The following is a 23,113-nucleotide window of genomic DNA, read 5'->3' as shown; positions in this document are numbered from 1 at the left end:
GATTAAGGGAGAGACCTTATCAGCAAAACTGGTCAAAACAATAGACTTCTCCCATCTGGTCGGCCCCATGCTTATCTTTTCAAAATGGGTTTTCCCCTTATCAGGTGGCAGCCTAGCCTCATTAATTTTCGTGATAACACCGACTAAGTTTGTTCGCCTATCGTGGCAAGCTGTTAACATATCAAAAGCCTGTAACTGTGTCAGCTCACGTCTGCAATAGTCAATATCATCCTTCCTCCTGTGCAGCAGTAAAACTCTTTCATGATTCTGCCGACTGTTTTCCTCCCCCCAAAATGTCCACTGAGGGGTATCTTGTGGGCCAGGTTAAGAATCTCATCCCCATAAATTTTTGGCACCATCCCCCGTATCTCATCTGCGGGCACGGTACTTGGTCTCCATTTCTTCCTTAGTACTCCCTCCTTCACACAATAGCCCACTGGTTCCCTTTTTAATTCTGCGTCTGAGAGAGAGCTGTCTCCGCCGAAACCATCAGCTCCTCGTCTCGCTCCTGTGCCTGTACAAATTCCTTCCTGGCTAATGCTAAGTCTGCCGCAGCTCCCTCACTTCCTCCTGTTCCACCACGCTCCTCCTTTTCACTTTCTAACCCCCCCGGTACAAGGCTGGTAAAAACGTCTCAGCCAATTCTATAGTTACTTCGGCAGCCTTTCTGGACACACGCCGAGTCACTGCGCCAACGGGATAAACCTGTGAGGCCATGGGCGGGGCCTCAATGCTGGCAGGCTGGCTTGTCAGTTTTACTGCTGAGAACACATTTCCGCCGGCAAGGTCATTACCGAGTAAGACTTCCATGCCTTTCATTAGTAGTTCGGGCCTTACCCCGATCGTGACCAGTCCGGAGACCAAGTCGCTTTTTAGGTGTATCTGGTGCAAAGGTACTGCCTCAGTCCCTTTCCCAATGCCTTTTATGACCCTGACTTTCCCAGTCTCGGTCTCTGAACTAAAGTCTAACACACCCTTTAATATCAATGACTGACACGCTCCCGTGTCTCTCCAGATCCGTACTGGAACTGGGTTTAACCCTTCCTTCACCGACACCAATCCAGCCGAGATAAACCTCTCGCGCCCTTCCTGAACTTTATCAGATCTCTTCCCTCCTAGCGGTTTGCTTACCAACTCAATACAGCCAGTTGGAACCGCCGTTTTCCCTTTTCCCGTCTCCTCCTTTGGGGCAAAGCACCTGGACGCGAAGTGTCCGACTTTCCCACAATTATAACATACGAATAACATACGACCCCAGGAGACTTCCTACCAAATTGCTCCCAGTCTACCTTATCCTTCTCACTAGTCCCCGGCTTACTTTCTGACTTTTCTGGCGGACTCTCCCCGCCGTCCTGACTACCCTTCTGGTAGCCTTTACTCGAGGCAAACTTCGTTTTATGTGTCAACGCGTACTCATCTGCTAACTTAGCAGTTGCGGCTAAAGTGTCTGCCTCTTTCTCATCTAGGTAGGGTCTCATACTCTCAGGGACACAACCTTTAAACTGCTTAATCAGGATTAGCTGTAGCAGTCTGTCATAATCCCCATTGACCCCTTTCGAGGCGCACCAACGCTCACAATATGTCTGCATCTCACAGGCAAACTCTAAATACGTGCAGTCCCACTGCTTCCTCGCATTCCGGAACCTCTGCTGGTATGCCTCCGGGACCAATTCATAAATCCTGAGGATGGCCTCTTTCGCCACCTCATACCTCTGGGCATCTTCTGCGGACAAAGCTGCGTAGGCTTGTTGGGCTTTTCCTTTAAGTACACTTTGAAGCAAAACAGCCCACTTATCCCTCAGCCAGTCCTGACTTGCAGCAACTTTTTCAAAATGGAGAAAGTACTGATCAACATCGGTCTCGTCAAATGGGGGAACCAGCCTAACCTCCTGGGTCGCCCTGAACCCTCCACCTTGGTTCGGCATGGGCCCCTGCGCTGCCGTCATCTTTAACTTCTCCAGCTCAAATTCCCTTTCCTTCTGTTTCTCCAACTGCCTCTCTCTCTCTCTCTCTCTCTCTCTCCTGCCGTTCTAACTGCTTCTCTCTCTCTTGCCGTTCTGTTTCTCTTCGTGTTCTAGCTGTCTTACCCGGAACTCGTGCTCGAGTCTCAATTTTTCCATCTGCACCTGTACTGCGTCTCCACCTGGTTTTCCCATAGATATCACCTCCAGCTCCCTTTGGGGAAACACACCTTTAGACACATAATGCTCTGTGATAGCTCTGTGCATCTCCTCTCTCCTCATCGTCGACTTCCCCTTAACAAGATTCAACCGTTTGGCCACAGCTGCCAATTCTACTTTCCTGGCATCGTCTAATGCCTCCAAGGTCGGCGCCTTTAGAAATTCTTCAATCTCCATTTCTGCTGTTTGCCTTTTCTTTCTTTCGGGAATTTTAACCCAATCAATTTACCCAGTCCCAAATTTAGCGTTCAAAATCGCGGACGAGAACCCCACTTATGTTATGTACCCCGTAACTGGGTTGCCAAACCAACAGAAATAGACCACTTAGTTGAAGTCTGGATTACTGGAACTAAGAAAGTTTTATTAAAGAAATAAGTAACACAGTACTCTAATAGTAAGGATATAAATGCAACAGGTTAGCAATGATAAAACACACATGTACACAGAACTAGGATAATAGGATCAATCAAGCTCTATTGCAGTCTAGGGGTAAAATGATCAGTCTCAAGTGACACAGAGTTCAGTTCAGTTTCAGTTTGCAGTAATCGCCGTCGTGCCGTTGGGGGGAGAGAGAGAAAGCGAATGCTGATATTCAAATCGGATTCAACAGACCTTTGATATTCCTCGCAGTTAGCTTTCGGCGCGAGCCCTTTTTAATGTCTTCTGAGGTCACCGACTGTGACCCCTCCGTTCTGGATACGACCGTTCTGCCGCAGTGAACCCGGCACCCAGGCAAGGGTGGACACACACCCCAGGTTCCCGCCGATCGTACCTTCTCACCCTGTGCGTCTATGGTTGGTCCCGCGACCAGACCTCCAAAACTCTCACCAACTTGTGGGGGCACACCGCTTTTCCAGGGTCTCATTATCTCGTGGTGTCATGTGTGTCCCTTGCCTTAGCGAACCTGTTCCTTTTATCCCCCTGCTGGGGTATCGCCTGTCCATCAAACTTCAAACAGTTCAGGTTCAAAGCAACCGGTCTCTGACAATACTTGGAACTATGTCTCCTTTTTGTTAATCCCTCTCGTCTCTCTCTTATTAGCATTTTGAATATTTCCTCCATTTGTCTCTCGCTTATATCTCTTATCGGCATCTTCTGATAACTTGGTCACAACTATAACTGATGTTGGAAGGTATAGTCCAGCATTACTGAGTCATGATCAACATGGGCACATTTCACTTTATAGAACTTATTCATTACCCATCTTAAGCCTTTTATGTATGTAATAATTTAACTGATTATGAATTAAGTGTATAATGTATTAAATACATTCTAACGATACACCATTGTCAAAATCCATCTAAAGGAAATCACTTTGTAAAAGGCTGTCACATTTCATATCTGTAGTTGGCGAGAGGAAAGCCAGTATGAAAGATCAATTTTGCCTATTGTAAAAATTGCGTCGTTTACCATTCACAAAATAATTCTGTGAACGGCTCTCAGTGTGCACATGTCTATCTTTCACTGTTGATTTCCACTGTATTTTCTGTGGCCAAAAGTTAGGATTTAAAACTTAAACAAGGGAATGATAGTGGAAGCATATGTAGAAATGAATGAACAGTCAATGTTTTAGGCTGAGACTTCTTCAGAACTGAGGAATTTGAATCTTGTTCAAAGTTAATTTTATTATCAAAATACATATATGTCACCCAATACTACCCTGAGATTCATTTTCTTGCAGGAATTCACAGTAGAACAGAGTAGTGAAATAGAATCAATAAAAACCTAAATGCAAATATTAACAAATAAGTAATAACTATTAAATAAATAAATGAATGAACTGATGAGATTAGTTATAGAGTCCTTGAAAGTAAGTCCAAAGGTTGTGTTCAATGATCAGTGTTGTGCTCTGTGAAGTTATTTCCTCTGGCTCAGATACCTGATGGTTAAAGTAAAATAACTTCCTGCACCTGGTAGTATGGGACCTCTTTCTCCTGTACCTCCTTCCTGATGGTAGCAGTGAGAAGAGAGCATGGCCTGGGTGATGGGGGTCCCTGATGAATGCAGCTTTCTTACTGCAGTACTTCTTGTACTCGATATACGCAGTGGTGGGAAGGGTCTAGTATGGTGCGGAGTATTTTTCTCCTGCACTTTAGGAACAGTATTGGATATATCTGTTTATCAATGGTATGTATTATCGTCTTTCCTAAAGAATTATTTAAAGACCTGTGTTTACCTGTCCATCGCGGGTAAAGCCCTCCCCACTATTGAACACATCTGCATGAAGTGTTGTCCCAAGAAAGCAGCATCCATCATCAGGGACACTCACCACCCAGTGGTCATTCTCTCTTCTCACGGCTGCCATCAGGAAGAAGATACAGAAGTCTCTGTGGTCACACCACCAGGTTCAGGAGCAGTCATTACCCCTCAGCCATCAGGCTCTTCAGCCAACTCACTCAACTTCCCTTGCCCTGTCATTGAAATGTGCCCACTATGAGTGTGCTTACTGTGAGGGGATCCTGGAGTGCCCCTATTAACTGTTTGGAGAGAGACATTTATCATTGATGGTTTGTTTGGAAAGGAGAGAGAGAGAGAGAGAGAGAGAGAGAGAGAGTTATTTACCACCGATATGTTGCTTTTGAAAAGAGAGAGAGAGACGAAGATTAACGGTTGGACAGTCACTTTAAGGCATTGGAAGTAACTTTGGATTTCTACTGAGTTTGGAGTTGGAGACAGCACTGAGCAGCTCATAAGTTGCTATGGTGACCGAAGGCAGTGTTATTTAATGGACACTCGATGTTATGATTTTCAGCTGGTTATTGATGTTACTTCCAAGGACAGGTTGCCTGCTTGTGCACTACTTTGCAGACAAAGGAAGGTGGGACTCTTGGAATGACAGGTGATGCTCAGCCTGGTGAAATAAATGGGAGGTCAGATGATACAGACCTCAGGACACATGATCTGGACACTAAATGAGCATTGTTGTGCCTGCAGAGAAAGTGGGTTTTGGAGGATCGATCCAAATTGCTATTCCATCGGTGAAGAAGGGGTTGACTGGTGGGGAGTTGTCTATGTGTCCACCCTTGCCGGGGTGATAGCTCCACCACAGAAAACCGGTCCCCCTGGTTAAAGTCACAGTCGGTGACTTGTAAAGGATTTCGGAGGACAACGAGAAGATCGACGGCATCAGCTCACCTGAAAACTCGACTCACTCTCTCTCTCTCTCTCCATCACTACTCAACTAAACACCACGAACTGAACTGAACTGAACCTTACTCAACATCGTAAGACTGTATCTTTTTACCCCTAGACTTAAAGAAGCTTGGTTTTTCATACATATATATTCCACACTTACTTTTATATATAATCATTGCTAACCTGTTTGATTTATCTACATTTATATTACTGTATTGTGTAGTTACTAATAAATATTATTAGTTTATAGCAATACGAGACTCCAAAGTGTTTTCCATCTCTGCTGGTTCTTTATCCCTGTCACAGGGTACGTGACATTACTTTCAAGGACTCTTCGTTTCATGCTGTCCAAATTTATTCCTTGTTTACTTATTATTATTATTCCTGCTTTGTGCATTTGCTGTTTGTCGTCTTCAGTCTGTTTCAATGCCCCAGCTGGACGGTCTTTCATAGATTCTGTTATAGTTACTATTTGATGGATTTATTGTGAATGCCCATAAGAAAATGAATTTCTGCGTTGCATATGGTGACATATATATACCATAGTAAGATTTACTTTGAACACTTTTTAACAAGCTTGAACTTAAGGTTTCTATCTGATATTTTCAGCTGAATTCAGATTCTAATACTGTAGGTTTCTCACTCCTGTTTTGCCATCTTTTCCATAGATTTTTGGCAAATTATAGATAGATTTTTTAAAAGTAGAAAAAAGGTACGATTTTGAAAGCTATGTTTTGGGTGAATATTAGAGGGAACAGAAATGGCTATTCAACTTTTATATAAATTTTAATTTGCCTTTTTAAATATTTAAAGTGGTCTGTGATTATATATGCAAACCCCTAACGTTGTTTTTCAAAAGTCAGTAAAGACTGGTGAAATCACTAAGGACTGGAAGTGGGCTAATGTTGTCCCGGTATACAAGAAGGGTGTCTGCACTGACTCTGGTAACGGTAGACCAGTAAGCTTCATGTGTATTGTAGGTAAGATAATGGAAACAATAACAAAGAATGAAATGGAAAAGCAGCTGATAAGAACAAGCATGTTAGCAGAAAGTCAGCATGGGTTCAGAAAGGAGAAATCATGTTTTACTGATACGCTGGAGTTCTACGAAGGGGCAACTACAATTTATGATAACAGTAATGGTGATATAATTTACTTGGACCTTCAGAAGGCTTTTGACAAGGTAGCTCACAAGAAGTTAATTATCAAATTCCAGGAGGTAGGGATTCAGGGTAAGGAGTGTGAATTGCCTCAAAAACAGAAAACAATTTGTGGTGAGAGGATCACTTTCACACTTAGAAGATGTTAAAACTGGGGTTCCGCAGGGATCAGTTTTGCGGCCACTGTTGTTTTTAATTTACATTAAAGATTTGGGTAAGCACATAACAAATAAACTAGTAAAGTTTGCCAATGACACAAAATTAGGGGGCCGGGTTGATAACATTCAGACAGCAGAATCAACAGTTAGATCTAAACAAAATCCAGATGTGGGCAGATAAATGACAGGTGAAATTTAATACAAGTAAATGTAAAATATTACATACAGGAAGTAGAAATATTAGATATAAACATACAGTGGGGGTCTTGAGTTAGAAAGTGCACTGCATGAGAAGGATTTGGGCGTCCCAGTAGACTCATCACTATCAGTATCTAGACAATGCACAGGAGTGATTAGGAAGGCTAACAGAATATTGGGCTACATAATGCACTCAGTGGAGCTCAAGTCTAGAGACGTTCTTGTTAAACTTTATAATGCGCTTGTGAGGCCACACCTTGAGTACTGTGTACCATTTGGGTCTCCATATCGTGTGAGGGATGTGAAGGCACTGGAGAGAGTCCAGAGTAGGATGATGAGACTCATTCCAGGTCTGCAGGGTATGAGCTGGGAAGATAGATTGAAATAATTAAATCTTTTTAGCCTAAGTAGACAGAGAATGAGGGGAGACAGGATAGAAGTGAACAAAATCATTAAGGGCATCAGTAAGGTGGATACTAGCTGCTACTTCAAAACTAATCCACATTAAAGACCCGAGGCCGTAGTTGGAGACTGGTTAAAGGGAGATTTCAGACTAAAATCAAGAAGCATTTCTTTACACGGCAAGTTGTGAGCATATGGAACAAACTACCTAGTTATGTAGCTGAAAGTAGTACCTTAGAGACTTGCAAATCTAAACTTGATAGTTACTTCAACGCACTATTTGAATAGGAAATTGGCAAGCTTTGTTGGGCTGAATGGCCTCTTCTTGTCTAAAAACTCTCTAATGTTCTACTTCCCTTACTTTTCAGGCAGGATAAATATTGTGGATCTTCAACATGTGAGTAAATGTTTTGTTTAAAATCTTTATTTTAATTTTGCACATTGAATGTCCAGTTTGAGTTTAATTTGAGGTTCAGATGTCTGCAATCTTTTAACAATGACCAAATTAAAGCAGTGAATGTATTGTTGGTAAACAACGGGAATTCTGCAGATGCTGGAAATTCAAGCAACACACATCAAAGTTGCTGGTGAACGCAGCAGGCCAGGCAGCATCTGTAGGAAGAGGTGCAGTCGACGTTTCAGGCCGAGACCCTTCGTCAGGACTAACTGAAGGAAGAGTGAGTAAGGGATTTGAAAGTTGGAGGGGGAGATCCAAAATGATAGGAGAAGACAGGAGGGGGAGGGATAGAGCCAAGAGCTGGACAGGTGATAGGCAAAAGGGGATACGAGAGGATCATGGGACAGGAGGTCCGGGAAGAAAGACAAGGGGGGGGGGTACCCAGAGGATGGGCAAGAGGTATATTCAGAGGGACAGAGGGAGAAAAAGGAGAGTGAGAGAAAGAATGTGTGCATAAAAATGAGTAACAGATGAGGTACGAGGGGGAGGTGGGGCCTTAGCGGAAGTTAGAGAAGTCGATGTTCATGCCATGAGGTTGGAGGCTACCCAGATGGAATATAAGGTGTTATTCCTCCAACCTGAGTGTGGCTTCATGTTTACAGTAGAGGAGGCCGTGGATAGACATGTCAGAATGGGAATGGGATGTGGAATTAAAATGTGTGGCCACTGGGAGATCCTGCTTTCTCTGGCGGACAGAGCGTAGATGTTCAGCAAAGCGGTCTCCCTGTCTGCGTCGGGTCTCGCCAATATATAAAAGGCCACATCGGGAGCACCGGACGCAGTATATCACCCCAGTCGACTCACTGGTGAAGTGTTGCCTCACCTGGAAGGACTGTTTGGGGCCCTGAATGGTGGTAAGGGAGGAAGTGTAAGGGCATGTGTAGCACTTGTTCCGCTTACACGGATAAGTGCCAGGAGGGAGATCAGTGGGGAGGGATGGGGGGCACGAATGGACAAGGGAGTTGTGTAGGGAGCGATCCCTGCGGAATGCAGAGAGAGGTGGGGAGGGAAAGATGTGCTTAGTGCTGGGATCCCGTTGGAGGTGGCGGAAGTTACGGAGAATAATATGTTGGACCCGGAGGCTGGTGGGGTGATAGGTGAGGACCAGGGGAACCCTATTCCTAGTGGGGTGGCGGGAGGATGGAGTGAGAGCAGATGTACGTGAAATGGGGGAGATGCGTTTAAGAGCAGAGTTGATAATGGAGGAAGGGAAGCCCTTTTCTTTAAAAAAGGAAGACATCTCCCTCGTCCTAGAATGAAAAGCCTCATCCTGAGAGCATATGCGGCGGAGACGGAGGAATTGCGAGAAAGCAGGATCTCCCGGTGGCCACACATTTTAATTCCACATCCCATTCCCATTCTGACATGTCTATCCACGGCCTCCTCTACTGTAAACATGAAGCCACACTCAAGTTGGAGGAACAACACCTTATATTCCGTCTGGGTAGCCTCCAACCTGATGGCATGAACATCAACTTCTCTAACTTCCCCTAAGGCCCCACCTCCCCCTCGTACCCCATCTGTTACTCATTTTTATGCACACATTCTTTCTCTCACTCTCCTTTTTCTCCCTCTGTCCCTCTGAATATACCTCTTGCCCATCCTCTGGGTCCCCCCCCCCCGTCTTTCTTCCCGGACCTCCTGTCCCATGATCCTCTTGTATCCCCTTTTGCCTATCACCTGTCCAGCTCTTGGCTCTATCCCTCCCCCTCCTGTCTTCTCCTATCATTTTGGATCTCCCCCTCCAACTTTCAAATCCCTTACTCACTCTTCCTTCAGTTAGTCCTGACGAAGGGTCTCGGCCTGAAACGTCGACTGCACCTCTTCCTACAGATGCTGCTTGGCCTGCTGCGTTCACCAGCAACTTTGATGTGTAATGAATGTATTGTTGGTGCCTATTTGTATAGACAGACCTGGCTCTGATGTAAAACCCTTGAAAGAAACTAGTTTGGACAGAACCATAAGGTTAAAAATAAATCTCTCTCAGAACAGAATACTTTAGATTATGAGGACACGCAGTCCTCTTTTAGTGTCATTTTTAGTGCATGCATTAAGAAATGATACATTATTTTCTCCGGTGTGATATCACAAAACACAGGACAGACCAAGACTGAAAAAACTAACAAAACCACATAATTATAACATATAGTTACAACAGTGCAACAATACCATAACTTGATGAAGAACAGTCCATGGCACAGTAAAAAGTTCAAAGTCTCTCCAAAGTCCCACATCTCACGCAGACAGGAGAAGGAAGAAAACTCTCCCTGCCATGCCGACTACAATCCGACTCTGAGTCGTCTGAAAACTTCGAGCTCTGATCAGCCCTCCGACACCAAGTACCGAGCACCATCTCTATCCGAACGATTGGACCTCAATCTCGGTCGCCAACAACAGGCAAAGCCGGGGATTTTGGGGCCTTCCCTGGGAAGATTCTTGATCGCCCAGTAACAGCGGCAGCGAACCTGCATTTCAGAAATTTCTCCAGATGTTCCTCTGTGCTTTCACGTCTGTCTCCATCAAATCAGAATTGTCCACGGCCCCTATTTAACGGATACGATATCATTTTCACCGGAGGGCTGCGCGCGCGCGGCACACTGCTATCTCCTCTTCCCACCGGAGGAGTACTTTAAGTACTTTAAGTTTGATTTGGGACACTAACAATGCTTAGTTAATTTGGCTACAGACCAAGTGCTGCTAAATGGAAAAAGTCAAGGTGGTTGGCATGGAGATGGTGGACCAAAGAGTCTATTTTTGTTCTGTCTGACTCTATGCTGAAGGGCTCGAGACAATCTGCATGAGAAAACTAACTTTAGTCTAGTTTTTTTTTTATAATAATTTGTAAATTGTCCATGTTGTAATTAGGGCAATGAAGTGATCAGTTCCCTGTTTGAGTACCTACCTTGTATCGCATGTAAATAAGAGGAGAGAAGCAGTCGAGCCCACACTGTTTTTGACACAATGTATATTTATTAAACCCCAACTACCATGTTATGATAATACATGCAACATTGCATTAGTTGCTTTCAAAATGCAATTTGTAGGCAAATAATCAGTTTACGAAGGGTATTCTGCGCAGGTACACAAAATGCACACAGGTTTTTTTCGCCTCTGCTATCAGATTTCTGAACAAATTTCACAACATATGCCAATGATATTAAACCTGGTTCTGATTCTGAACACTACCTCACTATTTTGCGCTATTTTTGCACTCTTTATTTTATATGTTATTGTAATTTATAGTAATTATTGTGTATTGCAATGTACTATTGTTGCAAAATCAATTTCATGAAATATGTCAGTGATAATAAACCTGATTCTGAAGATGTTTTGTACACAAAGAAAATGAAATGGCCTGGGGATAGTGCAGGTAAATGGCAATGATGTGGAGGTAAACAGTAACTTTCCTGTAATGCCATTGGTTCTTAACTTGGTAAGCAGCCTCGTGTGTAGCACCTTGTCAAAGGCCTTCTGGAAGTCCAAATATACAACATCCAATGCATCCTCTTTATCTATCCTACTTGTAATCTCCTCAAAGAATTCCAAAGGTTCGTCAGGCAAGATTTCCCCTGAAGGAAACCATGCTGACTTTGTCCTATCTTGTCCTGTGTCACCAAGTACTCCACAACTTCGTCCTTAACAATTGACTCCAGCATCTTCCCAGCTACTGAGGTCAGGCTAACTGGTCTATAATTTCCTTTGCCGCCTTCCCTCTTTCTTGGAGAATGGAGTGGCAGTTGCAGATTTCCAGTCCTCTGGCACCATGCCAGAGTCCAATGATTTTTGAAAGATCATTACTAATACCTCCACAATCTCTACCACTACCTCTTTCAGGACCCTAGGGTGCAGTTCATCTGGTCCGTGTGACATATGTACCCTTAGGCCTCTTGACTTTTGAGCGCCTTCTCCCTTGTAATAGTAACTGTACTCAGTTCTCTTCCCTCACACCCTTCAACTTCTGGCACACTGCTGGTGTCTTCCATAGTGAAGACTGATCCAAACTACTCATTTAATTCATCTGCCATGTCCTTGGCCCCAGTTATTTTTTTCTAGTGGTCCTATATCCACTCTCATCTCTCTTTTAGTTTTTAAATACTTGATAAAGCTTTCACTATCCACTTTGATATTGTTTTCTAGCTTGCTTTCATATTTCATCTTTTCCCTCCTAATGATTCTTTTAGGCACTCTCTGTAGGGTTTTAAAAGCTTCCCAATTCTCTGTCTTCCAACTAATTTTTGCTTTTTTGTATGCCCTCTCTTTTGCTTCTACATTAGCTGATGAAATTGTAGGGCAGACTCGTTGGGCCAAATGGCCTAATTTGGCTGCTGTAGCTTCTGGTCTTGTGGTCTTACCAAGTGTTTGCCAATAGATGATACCATAAAATCTTGAAGCAGAATTAGGCCATTCAGCCCATTGAATCTGCTCCATCATGGCTAATTTCTTATCCCTCTCAATCCCATTCTCCTGCCTTCTCTCCATAACCTTTGACATCCTTATTAATCAAGAATCTAGAAATCTCCACTTTAAATATACCCAATGAAATTGACCTCTGCATCAGTCTGTTGCAATGAATTAAACCGATTCACCAATTCTGGCTGAACACGGGATATATGATTCACATGTCTTGTTTAGTGTGGGCACGTGGCCAAGTGGTTAAGGCATTGGACTAGCGACCTGAAGGTCGTGAGTTTGAGCCCCAGCCGAGGGAATGTGTTGTGTCCTTGCTCTGTGACGACACTGGTGCCACTGCCCTAATGCCCTTCCCTTGGACAACATCGGTGTTGTGGAGAGGGGCGACTTGCAGCATGGGCAACTGCTGGTCTCCCATACACCCTTGTCGAGGCCTGCGCCCTGGAGAGTGAAGACTTTCCAGGCGCAGATCCCTGGTCTCGCAAGATTATTTATTGTCTTGTTTGGATTCACATCTTATTTGTTATTTGATGTTGAGATATATATTTCTTGTGATGCACTTGGACATGATTGGACGTCTATCCAAGGCCCAAACTACACGTCATTGTACTTCATTTAATTCATTTGGAGTTGTTCTTCGGGGTTTTCAGCAGTTCAGCCAGCATCTTTTATCTTATTATCCACTGGCATGACCATAACCAGTTAGCTTTTCTTAACAACTTATCTCTCAAGATTCAAAATCGGCTCTGTCTGAAGTGTATTTCCTCATCTGTTTTCCCATAGGAACACCAGACTCAAAAAGCAGTTAATTTCTTCAACCAGTACAGTTGATCAACACCTGGCCCACAAATTCACCCCACCACCAGTATGTGGGATTATTGCCAGGGCACCAGACTCAAACACAATTACTTTTTCCAAGCAGTAAAGCTGATCCACCTTTCCACAGCCCCAACTGTATTATCATTTCCTGTCAGTCACCGTATGTACAGCCTAGTGTCACTTTATGGACATACAATTAATCTATGTATATAAGCTATCTTATGCATTTATAGTTGTATTCTTTATCACATATTTTATTTATATGCTGCATCAGATCCAGAGTAATAATTACTTAATTCTCCTTTACACTTGTCTACTGGAAATGACATTAAACAATCTTGAATCTTGAATATGTTACTCTGATAATTTGCACAGTCTTAAACTATATTAAAATTTTGTTTTTGAACATTTCCTTAGATTCTCAATGTGGATCTAACACACATTGAAAGCAAAGCAAGTGACATTGTTAAATCAAACCGAGATGTTCAGCTTGTTTTAGGCCAGCTGATCGATGAGTGAGTATTGCCAATTTCTTTATCCTAATTTACCTGAAACAATGGAAAGATTTTAACATTAATTGGATTTCAAAGGCACATTAGCTTGTGTTTCATTCATCTCTGGTTAGGCACAGTGGTGCGACCAAGAAAGCAATTGTCTCACATTGTTAGAGATCCAGGTACGGTCCTGACCTTGAGATGGAGTTCACCATTTGGGTTTAAAGATTAGCTTTATTTGTCATGTGCACATCGCGGCATACAGTGAATGCATCATTTCTTCCAGCTCACGTCAGTGTGGATCGTACTGGGCAGCCCATAAATATCACCATGCTCCTAGTACCAGCACAGCATGTCCATAATTCACTGACATTAACCTGTACGTCTTTGCAAGATGGGAAGAAGTTGGAGCACAGGCATGAAAGCTAAGCAGTCACAGGGAGAGCATACAAACTCCTTACAGTGGCCAGTGATCGAACCCCAATTATACATCTGGTGCTGCAATAGCTTTACTCTTTACCACTGCTCAACCATGTCACTGTGCAGAGTTTTCACAAGGTGTTACAGTTTCCTTCCGCATCCCCAGACACATGGGTTGGGAGGTAAATTGGCCACTGTAGGTTGCCACTTGAACATCGGTGATTGGTGATCAGTGCACTCATTGGACAAAGGAGCTATTTCTGTGCAGTCTCTCTTGATAACTTCTCAAACCATCTCTCTGGCCATTTCCCAAGACCACAGGTGGGCTTTACCCCTCATCAACCCCTTTACTCCGTAATTTTAATTTGTCCCCAAGCCCATGGTGCCCGCCCCCCCAATCCCCATTATCGGTATAGACTAGCCTCCTGACTGCATTTTTCTACTCTAATCAAATGTTGTCACCAGCATTAACTTGTTCTTTACCCCCAGCATGTCTCCTACTTTTTTAATCCTCCCTGAAGGTAACCCTTTTCCTCAATAACGGCCAAGTATCTGGCCTTTTCCTCTGATTCCTATTTGCCTTTTTTCTGATTTACACTTTGAATTCTTACTATATTAACCTACTGCAAATGTACATGTAACGTTCTGGTTCTGTGCGATTTTTTTTCTCACTGTCACTTTTTGTGTAAGCTGTCTCCTTCCTCTTCTGCTGTCATGTACCTGACACGATTCCCTTGATTCCTTTTGTAGCTGTTGCACTGGAGCAGCCCAGGTCAAAGATTTAATTGTGTAATTATTGTCTCCCTAACCACTCCCCCCCCCCCCCCCCAGAAGCACTTGGGTACTAAGAATGTCAATAAACAGTCTTGAAAGTGATTTTTGTGTTAGGAATTCCCTTCCTTGGTTTACATTGGGAAAGCTTTGGCCCAGAAATGTCCAACAACAAGTGGTCAATTTCGTTCAATGCTTTAGCAGGACAGGGGCTGCCATAGTATTGTGGCAAAATATAAAAAATCTGGCACAATTAAATGGTAGCCCTGTCCTTTCGGAGCATTGAATCAAGCTAGCCACTTGTCCTTGAGCATTTCTGGGACAACAAGATTTAACCAATGCAAAGCAAGAAGGGAATTCCTGGTCATTCAATCTCTGGATGCTCAGGTCTCCATCTTGATCCCTGGACCTTCTGAATGTGAATACTCCCCAACCACTCCACTCCAGTCCTGGTCACCAACCCTGAGATCTCTCCTAACCCCTCTTCCTAAACCCATCCGAACAGACCACTGGCCAATTTCTTCTGTTTGGAGAATCAGCAGCTTCTGTTTGGTTTCATGGCAAGACCGTAGATGGATTGAAATAGAAGGGCAAAAGTTTTAAATTAGTGATTCAAGGAGTTAATGTCAATTATAGAGATCATGCGATGATAAAATGGTACATAATATAGAATTAGATAAGAACTTTAGAATTTTGTGTTAAGTAAAGTTAAGGGTGACTGTTCAGAATGACAAGCAGACCGTTACGATGCAGGAGGTGTCAAACGTATATTCAGTGTTTTATGTCAAATGAGTCACAATAGGATTAGAGGTAGGCCATGTTCATAATGGAAAGAATTTAAGATTAGAAGCACACCCTGGGCGTAGAGCTATTAAACAATTTAACCATGAAGGCGTTGAGTATGAGGATTAAGTTTATGTTATAGCCCTGCTGTTTGTGGCAAGCACGAACTCATGATTCTCAATGCTTGCTTCAATGAAAGGGGAAATTAAGCAAGATGCAGAACTGGCTTTTGTTTCCATAGCAACTGGTCTCATTCAGACATTAAGTAAAATAAGATGTTATGTCAAGTTGTATAAGATGACGCCTAATTTGGAGTTTTGTGTGCAGTTTTGGTCACCTGCCTACAGGAAAGATATAAACAAAGTTGAAAGCGTGCGGAGCAGATTTACAAGGATGTTGCTGGGTCTGGAGCGCCTGAGTTATAAGGAAAGATTGAATAGATTAGGATTTTATTCCTTGGAGCATAGAAGACTCAGAGCAGATTTGATAGAGGTACACAAAATTATGAGGGGTACTGATAGGGTAAATGCAAGCAGGGTTTTTCCACTGAGCTTGGGTGGGACTACAACCAGAGGTCATGGCTTAAGGGTGAAAGCTGAAAAGTTTAAGAGGAACATGAGGGGAAACTTCTTCACTCAGCGGGTTGTGAGAGTGTGGAATGAGCTGCCAGCACAAGTGGTACATGTGAGCTTGATTTCATCATTTTGGAGAAATTTGGATAAGTAAATGGATAGTAAGGGTATGGAGGGCTTTGGTCCTGGTGCAGGTCAATGGGAATAGGCAGTTTAAGTGGTTCGGTACGGACCAGCTGGACAGAAGGGCCTGTTTCTGTGCTGTACTTCTCTATGACTAATTATGAATCTGAAAACAGGTAAATAGTGACAGTATTTGAAATACTACTTTTTAAATTACATAACATTTATTTGCTCAACAGTAGTTTGATACGCAAGTTGCCGACACTTATATTAACTTCAAATGGCTAACTTAAGTTTATAAAATCGTCAGAGATTATTTGTCACATGTATATTGAAATATACAGTGAAGTACATCGTTTGTGTCAAATCAGCTATAATTGTTCTGGGGCAACCCACAAGTGTCTTTACATTTCTGGTGCCAACTTAGCATACCCACTCCTTACTAACCCTAACCGTACGAGTGTGGGAAGAAACCGGAAAACTGGGAGAATTCCCATGCAGTCACGGGGAGAATATACAATCTCCTTGCAGATGGCTACAGGAATTGAACCCCTGTCAGTGATTACTGCTGCTGTAAAGTGATTGCACTAACCATTGCATTAATATACCACATCAAGACTAAGTATTGTTGTTGCTTTTTAAACTAGAGCCTACCTGGATCGAATGGCAGAAGAGGTAAACGATCGCCTGCAGGAAGCTGGGCATGTGACCATAGCAGAACTCTGTAAATTGTATGATCTTCCAATTGACTTTCTCACAGAGGTGAGTGGTTAATTTTCCATGATGGGTAAAATATCATAACCACTGATATACAGCAGTCAGGTTGTAAAAGGTTTACCAATAGTTCTCTGTGTAATTGGTTGAAACACTATCAGGTTTTCTAACTAATAAAACTGACTAAACCTGGAACCATCAATTACAAATGGAATAAAAATAGAATAATTCAAAATGTAACGTAAGTATATATCGCAGAGCATTGTGATAGTGGCACTTTGAATCTGTCTGGCATGCTTTTGTGCTTTGTAGCTTGATGCCCCACAACCTGGATCATCAAAAGTTGTGGAATATTTTCAGCATTTCATGTTTTTATTTCTATTCTCCAACTGAACAATTTAAGTTATAAATTGAAAATGTTATCTGCAATAAGAAATCTGAAATTTTTTTTAACACAATTGAGTCATAGAACACTACAGCATAGAAGCAGGTCTTGCCGAAGGATCTTAGCCTGAAATGATGACTGGTTATTCCTCTCCATAGATGTTTCCTGACCTGCTGAGTTCCTCCAGCATTTTGTCTCTGATACTCTGCAGAATCTCCTGTGTTTAAGAACAGATTGATTTTGTGTAGTGTGGGAGCTTCAGTTCTAAAGTACTCACTGGTTCCCATAACTTTGAATATAGACATTCTTTTACTGCTATTGTTAAGATTATAAGATAATTTTACATCTTTCAGGTGCTACCAGTTTTGACTGTAGATGGTAATGTGTTAGGAGTTTAAGACTAGCTGGATAGTGTGGCTTTAAAAAAAATACTACAGGTGCCAAGACAATTAGGAAAGGCACCTGATGCATATGCAGACTTGTGTAGTACATAACAGGGCACATGCTATGTGGGTGAGGTAGTAATGTAAACGCGTCAGAAATATGCAGAGTAGGCAGATTAGAACCAGTTGAATTGAAGCCAGCAGTGATGGTTTGAAGTTCAATATCCACTTACTGATCTTATCCATAAGCTGCCTAATATAGCAACTATATTACTATAGCAACTAATATACATATCAGATGTCATGTTGAAACATTTGAGGCACTTATAAGCCCCAAAGCCTATGAAAGAGTCACATTCATCTTTCTGTTGGATCTCAGTTTGTTTTCTGATTTTCCAGGAGTCAGGAATGACAGGTAGTCTTAATTCCAAGATTTCAGTTCATTTTGGAGTACAAACAAACATGCAGATACTAAATAAAGAGCTGAAAAATGATGCTAAGTGGGGAATTAATGCAAAGACAAATTTTTAAAAAGCCAGGAAGGCCTCTGAAAAAATCTGTCCCTTTTATTGATGACATTCCTTAGATAGGAGTAAACTAGCAGATAGGCTTCATAATTAAATCAATTATATCATGTGGGTAATGTGCTAATACTTAGCCAATGAAAAACGGGAAAGGTAATAAAGTTTAGCTGCTATACCGCTTTCTGCCAGTGAGTGTGAAAAATACGTGTTTGTTTAAAAAGTACAAATCTTATATAAAAAAATTGTTAAAATAGAACAGCGGTCTTCAACATTCCCTCACCTTGCAATGAATGCCCATATGGTGATCAGTGCACTGAAGGGGAGCTCAAGCTCACTTTGCTTGATCAGGCCTTTGCTTGAACCCTAAGGCAGATTCAGTAAAATAATTAAGTCCTGAACTCTGTCACTTTACAACCAATATGTTGACACATTTTAGACAAGAGCTTTCGTTGCTATGTTCCTGCACCTTTATATGTTTCTCTGTTTTAAATTTTTAAAGGAATTATCACGTCGCCTCGGCAGAATTATAAATGGACAGATGGACACCTATGATCGAGGTGTCATTTTCACAGATGCGTTCATTGCCCAACACAAGGCCAGGATTCGTGGACTTTTCAGTGCGGTGACTAGGTATCGATTAAGATGTCACTCTTATCCATCAAATTAGTTTTAAAAAATTAAATTGGGGAGTCCTGATGAAGGTTCTTGACCCACGCTGTTGACTATCTCTTTGATCCGTAGATGCTGCTTGACCCGCTGACTTAGATCATAAGATGTAGGAGCAGAATTAGTCCATTCAGCCCATCGAATTTGCTCTGCCATTCCATCACGGCTGATTCCAGATCCCATTCACCTGCGTTCTCGCTATATCTTTCGATGCCCTGACTGATCTTGGTGTCGGATGTGGGAGCTCCTGGAGCCTCCTAGCCTCCCGGACGTCCACACCTGCGCCAGGTGCACAGAGCTGTAGCTCCTAAAAGACCGTGTTAGGGAACTGGAGCTGCAGCTCGATGACCTTTGTCTGGTCAGGGAGAGTGAGGAATTGATAGAGAGGAGTTACAGGCAGGTGGTCACACCAGGGCCACGAGGCAGACAAGTAGGTCATGGTTAGGAAGGGGAAGGGTCAGGTAATAGAGAGTACCCCAGTGGCTGTGCCCCTTGACAATAAGTACTCCTGTTTGAGTACTGTTGGGGGGGACAGCTTACCTGGGGGAAGCGACAGTGGCCGTGCCTCCGTCCTTGTAGCTCAGAAGGGTAGGGAAAGGAAGAGGAGGGCAGTAGTAATAGGGGACTCGATAGTTAGGGGGTCAGATAGGCGATTCTGTGGACGCAGTCAGGAGACCCGGATGGTAGTTTGCCTCCCTAGTGCCAGGGTCCGGGATATTTCTGATTGCGTCCAAGATATCCTGAAGTGGGAGGGTGAGGAGCCAGAGGTCGTGGTACATATAAGTATCAATGACATAGGTCGGAAAAGGGAAGAGGTCCTGAAAGGAGAATATAGGGAGTTAGGAAGGGAGTTGAGAAGAAGGACCGCAAAGGTAGTAATCTCGGGATTACTGCCTGTGCTACGCAACAGTGAGAGTAGGAATGGAATGAGATGGAGCATAAATGCGTGGCTGAGGGATTGGAGCAGGGGGCAGGGATTCAAGTTTTTGGATCATTGGAACCTGTTTTGGCTCAGGTGTGACCTGTACAAAAAGGACGGGTTGCACTTGAATCCTAGGGGGACCAATATCCTGGCGGGGAGGTTTGCGAAGGCTACTGGGGAGATTAAACTAGAATGGTTGGGGGGTAGGAATCAAATTAAAGAGACTAGGAGAGAGGTGGTTAGTTCACAAATAGAGAAAGCTAGTAGACAGTGTATGAGGGAGGATAGACAGGAGACAGAGAACGGGAGCATTCAGACTGAAGATGTAGGGGAGAAGGAAGAAAAAGATAACAAAGTTGTTTGCTCCTTTAGGGATGAACAGAGAGTAAGAGGTGGAGAGTTTCTTAAATGCATTTATTTTAATGCTAGGAGCATTGTAAGAAAGGTGGATGAGCTTAGAGCATGGATTGATACCTGGAAATATGATGTTGTAGCTATTAGTGAAACATGGTTGCAGGAGGGGTGTGATTGGCAACTGAATATTCCTGGATTTCATTGCTTCAGGTGTGATAGAATCGGAGGGGCAAGAGGGGGAGGTGTTGCATTGCTTGTCAGAGAAAATATAAAGTGGTGCTTTGGCAGGATAGAAAAGAGGACTCGTCTAGGGAGGCTATTTGGGTGGAATTGAGGAATGAGAAAGGTGTAGTGATGCTTATAGGGGTGTATTATAGACCACCTAATGGGGAGCAAGAATTGGAGGAGCACATTTGTAAGGAGATAGCAGATATTTGTGGTAAGCACAAAGTTGTGATTGTGGGAGGTTTTGGTTTTCCACACATTGATTGGGAAGCCCATTCTGTAAAAGGGCTGGATGGTTTGGAGTCTGTCAAATGTGTGCAAGATAGTTTTTTGCAGCAATACATAGAGGTACCAGCTAGAGAAGGGGCAGTGTTGGATCTCCTGTTAGGGAATGAGATAGGTCAGGTGACGGAGGTATGTATTGGGGAGCACTTCGGGTCCAGTGATCACAATACCATTAGTTTCAATATAATTATGGAGAAGGATAGGACTGGACCCAGGGTTGAGATTTTTGATTGGAGAAAGGCTAACTTTGAGGAGATGCGAAAGGATTTAGAAGGAGTGCATTGGGACAATTTGATTTATGGGAAGGATGTAATAGAGAAATGGAGGTCATTTAAAGGTGACAGTTTGAGGGTACAGGATCTTCATGTTCCTGTTAGGTTGAAAGGAAAGGTTAAAAGTTTGAGAGAGCCATGGTTTTCAAGGGATATTAGAAACCTGGTTCAGAAAAAGAGAGGGATCTGCAGTAAATATAGGCAGCTTGGAGTTAATGAGGTGCTCGAGGAATACAAAGAATGTAAAAAGAATCTTAAGAAAGAAATTAGGAAAGCTAAAAGAAGATATGAGGCTGCTTTGGCAAGTAAGGTGAAAATAAATTCAAAGGGTTTCTACAGTTATATTAATAGCAAAAGGATAGTGAGGGATAAAATTGGTCCCTTAGAGAATCAGAGTGGACGGCTATGTGCGGAGCCAAAAGAGATGTGGGAGATTTTGAACAATTTCTTCGGTATTCACTAAGGAGAAGGATATTACATTGTGTAAGGTAAGGGAAACAAGAAGGGTAGTTATAGAAAGTATGATGATTAAAGAAGAGGAAGTACTTGCACTTTTAAGAAATATAAAAGTGGATAAGTCTCCGAGTCCGGACAGGATATTCCCTAGGACCTTGAGGGAAGTTAGTTCAAATGTCATTAGAAACGGGGATGGTGCCGGAGGATTGGCGTATTGCTCAAGTTGTTCCATTGTTTAAAAAGGGTTCTAAGAGTAAACCTAGCAATTATCGGCCTGTGAGTTTGATGTCAGTGGTGGGTAAATTGATGGAGAGTATTCTTGGAGATGGTATATATAATTATCTGGATGGACAGGGTCTGATTAGGAACAGTCAACATGGATTTGTGCGTGGAAGGTCATGTTTGACAAATCTTACTGAATTTTTTGAAGAGGTTACTAGGAAAGTTGACGAGGGTAAAGCGGTGGATGTTGTCTATACGGACTTCAGTAAGGCCTTTGACAGGGTTCCACACGGAAGGTTAGTTAGGAAAGTTCAATCGTTAGGTATTAATATGGAAGTAGTTAAATGGATTCAGCAGTGGCTGGATGGGAGACGCCAGAGAGTAGTGGTGGATAACTGTGTGTCAGATTGGAGGACGGTGTCTCGTGGTGTGCTTCAGGGATCTGTACTGGGTCCAATGTTGTTTGTCATATATATTAATGATCTGGATGATGGGGTGGTAAATTGGATGAGTAAGTATGCAGATGATACTAAGATAGGTGGAGTTGTGGATAATGAAGTAGGTTTTCAAAGCTTGCAGAGAGATTTAGATCTCTTAGAAGAGTGGACTGAAAGATGGCAGATGGCTTTTAATGCTGATAAATGTGAGGTGCTACATTTTGGTAGGACGAATCAAAATAGGACATACATGGTAAATGGTAGGGCATTGAAGAATGCAGTAGAACAGAGGGATAGGAATAATGGTGCATAGCTCCCTGAAGGTGGAATATCATGTGGATAGGATGGTGAAGAAAGCGTTTGGTATGCTGGCCTTTATAAATCAGAGCATTGAGTACAGGATATAGCATTGATAACCGAGCAAGCAAACAACAAACGTCGACTGTACCTCTTCCTAGAGATGCTGCCTGGCCTGCTGCGTTCACCAGCAACTTTGATGTGTGTTGTTTGAATTTCCAGCATCTGCAGAATTCCTCGTATTTACATTGAGTATAGTTCGGATGTAATGTTGAAATTGTATAAGGCATTGGTAAGACCAAATTTGGAGTACTGTGTACAGTTCTGGTCACTGAATTATAGGAAAGATGTCAATAAAATTGAGAGAGTACAGAGGAGATTTACTCAAATGTTACCTGGGTTTCATCCCCTAAGTTACAGAGAAAGGTTGAACATGTCGGGTCTTTATTCTTTGGAGTGTGGAAGGTTGAGGGGGGACTTGATAGAGGTATTTAAAATTATGAGGGGAATAGATAGAGTTGACGTGGATAGGCTTTTTCCATTGAGAGTGGGGGAGATTCAAACAAGAGGACATGAGTTGAGAGTTAAAGGGCAAAAGTTTAGGGGTAACATGAGGGGGAACTTCTTTACTCAGAGAGTGGTAGCTGTGTGGAACGAGCTTCCAGCAGAAGTGGTTGAGGCAGGTTCGATGTTGTCGTTTAAAGTTAAATTGGGTAGATATATGGACAGGAAAGGAATGGAGGGTTATGGGCTGAGTGCAGGTCGGTGGGACTAGGTGAGAGTAAGAGTTCAGCAAGGACTAGAAGGGCCGAGATGGCCTGTTTCCATGCTGGAATTGTTATGTGGTTATATGTTCAAGAAACGATCAACTTCTGCCTTAAATATACCC

The 23,113-nt window shown here is 42.8% G+C and overlaps 1 protein-coding gene across 1 annotated transcript in view; it reads left to right on the top strand.

Moving 5' to 3' along the window:
- Window positions 1-23,113, top strand: part of ufl1 (UFM1-specific ligase 1) — a 115,343-nt gene that overhangs the window by 5,404 nt on the left and 86,826 nt on the right. Inside the window, exons 3-6 of the mRNA XM_063033090.1 lie at window positions 7,602-7,630; window positions 13,337-13,434; window positions 16,730-16,844; window positions 18,588-18,718. Of these exons, the coding sequence (XP_062889160.1) occupies window positions 7,602-7,630; window positions 13,337-13,434; window positions 16,730-16,844; window positions 18,588-18,718 (373 nt within the window). The remainder of the gene's footprint in view (window positions 1-7,601; window positions 7,631-13,336; window positions 13,435-16,729; window positions 16,845-18,587; window positions 18,719-23,113) is intronic.

This window comes from Mobula hypostoma, chromosome 2, assembly GCF_963921235.1.
Source record: "Mobula hypostoma chromosome 2, sMobHyp1.1, whole genome shotgun sequence".
In the NCBI taxonomy this organism is placed as follows: Eukaryota; Metazoa; Chordata; class Chondrichthyes; order Myliobatiformes; family Myliobatidae; genus Mobula; species Mobula hypostoma.
Note: the sequence above shows the minus strand (reverse complement) of the source record. Positions and strands in the feature narration are given on the sequence as shown.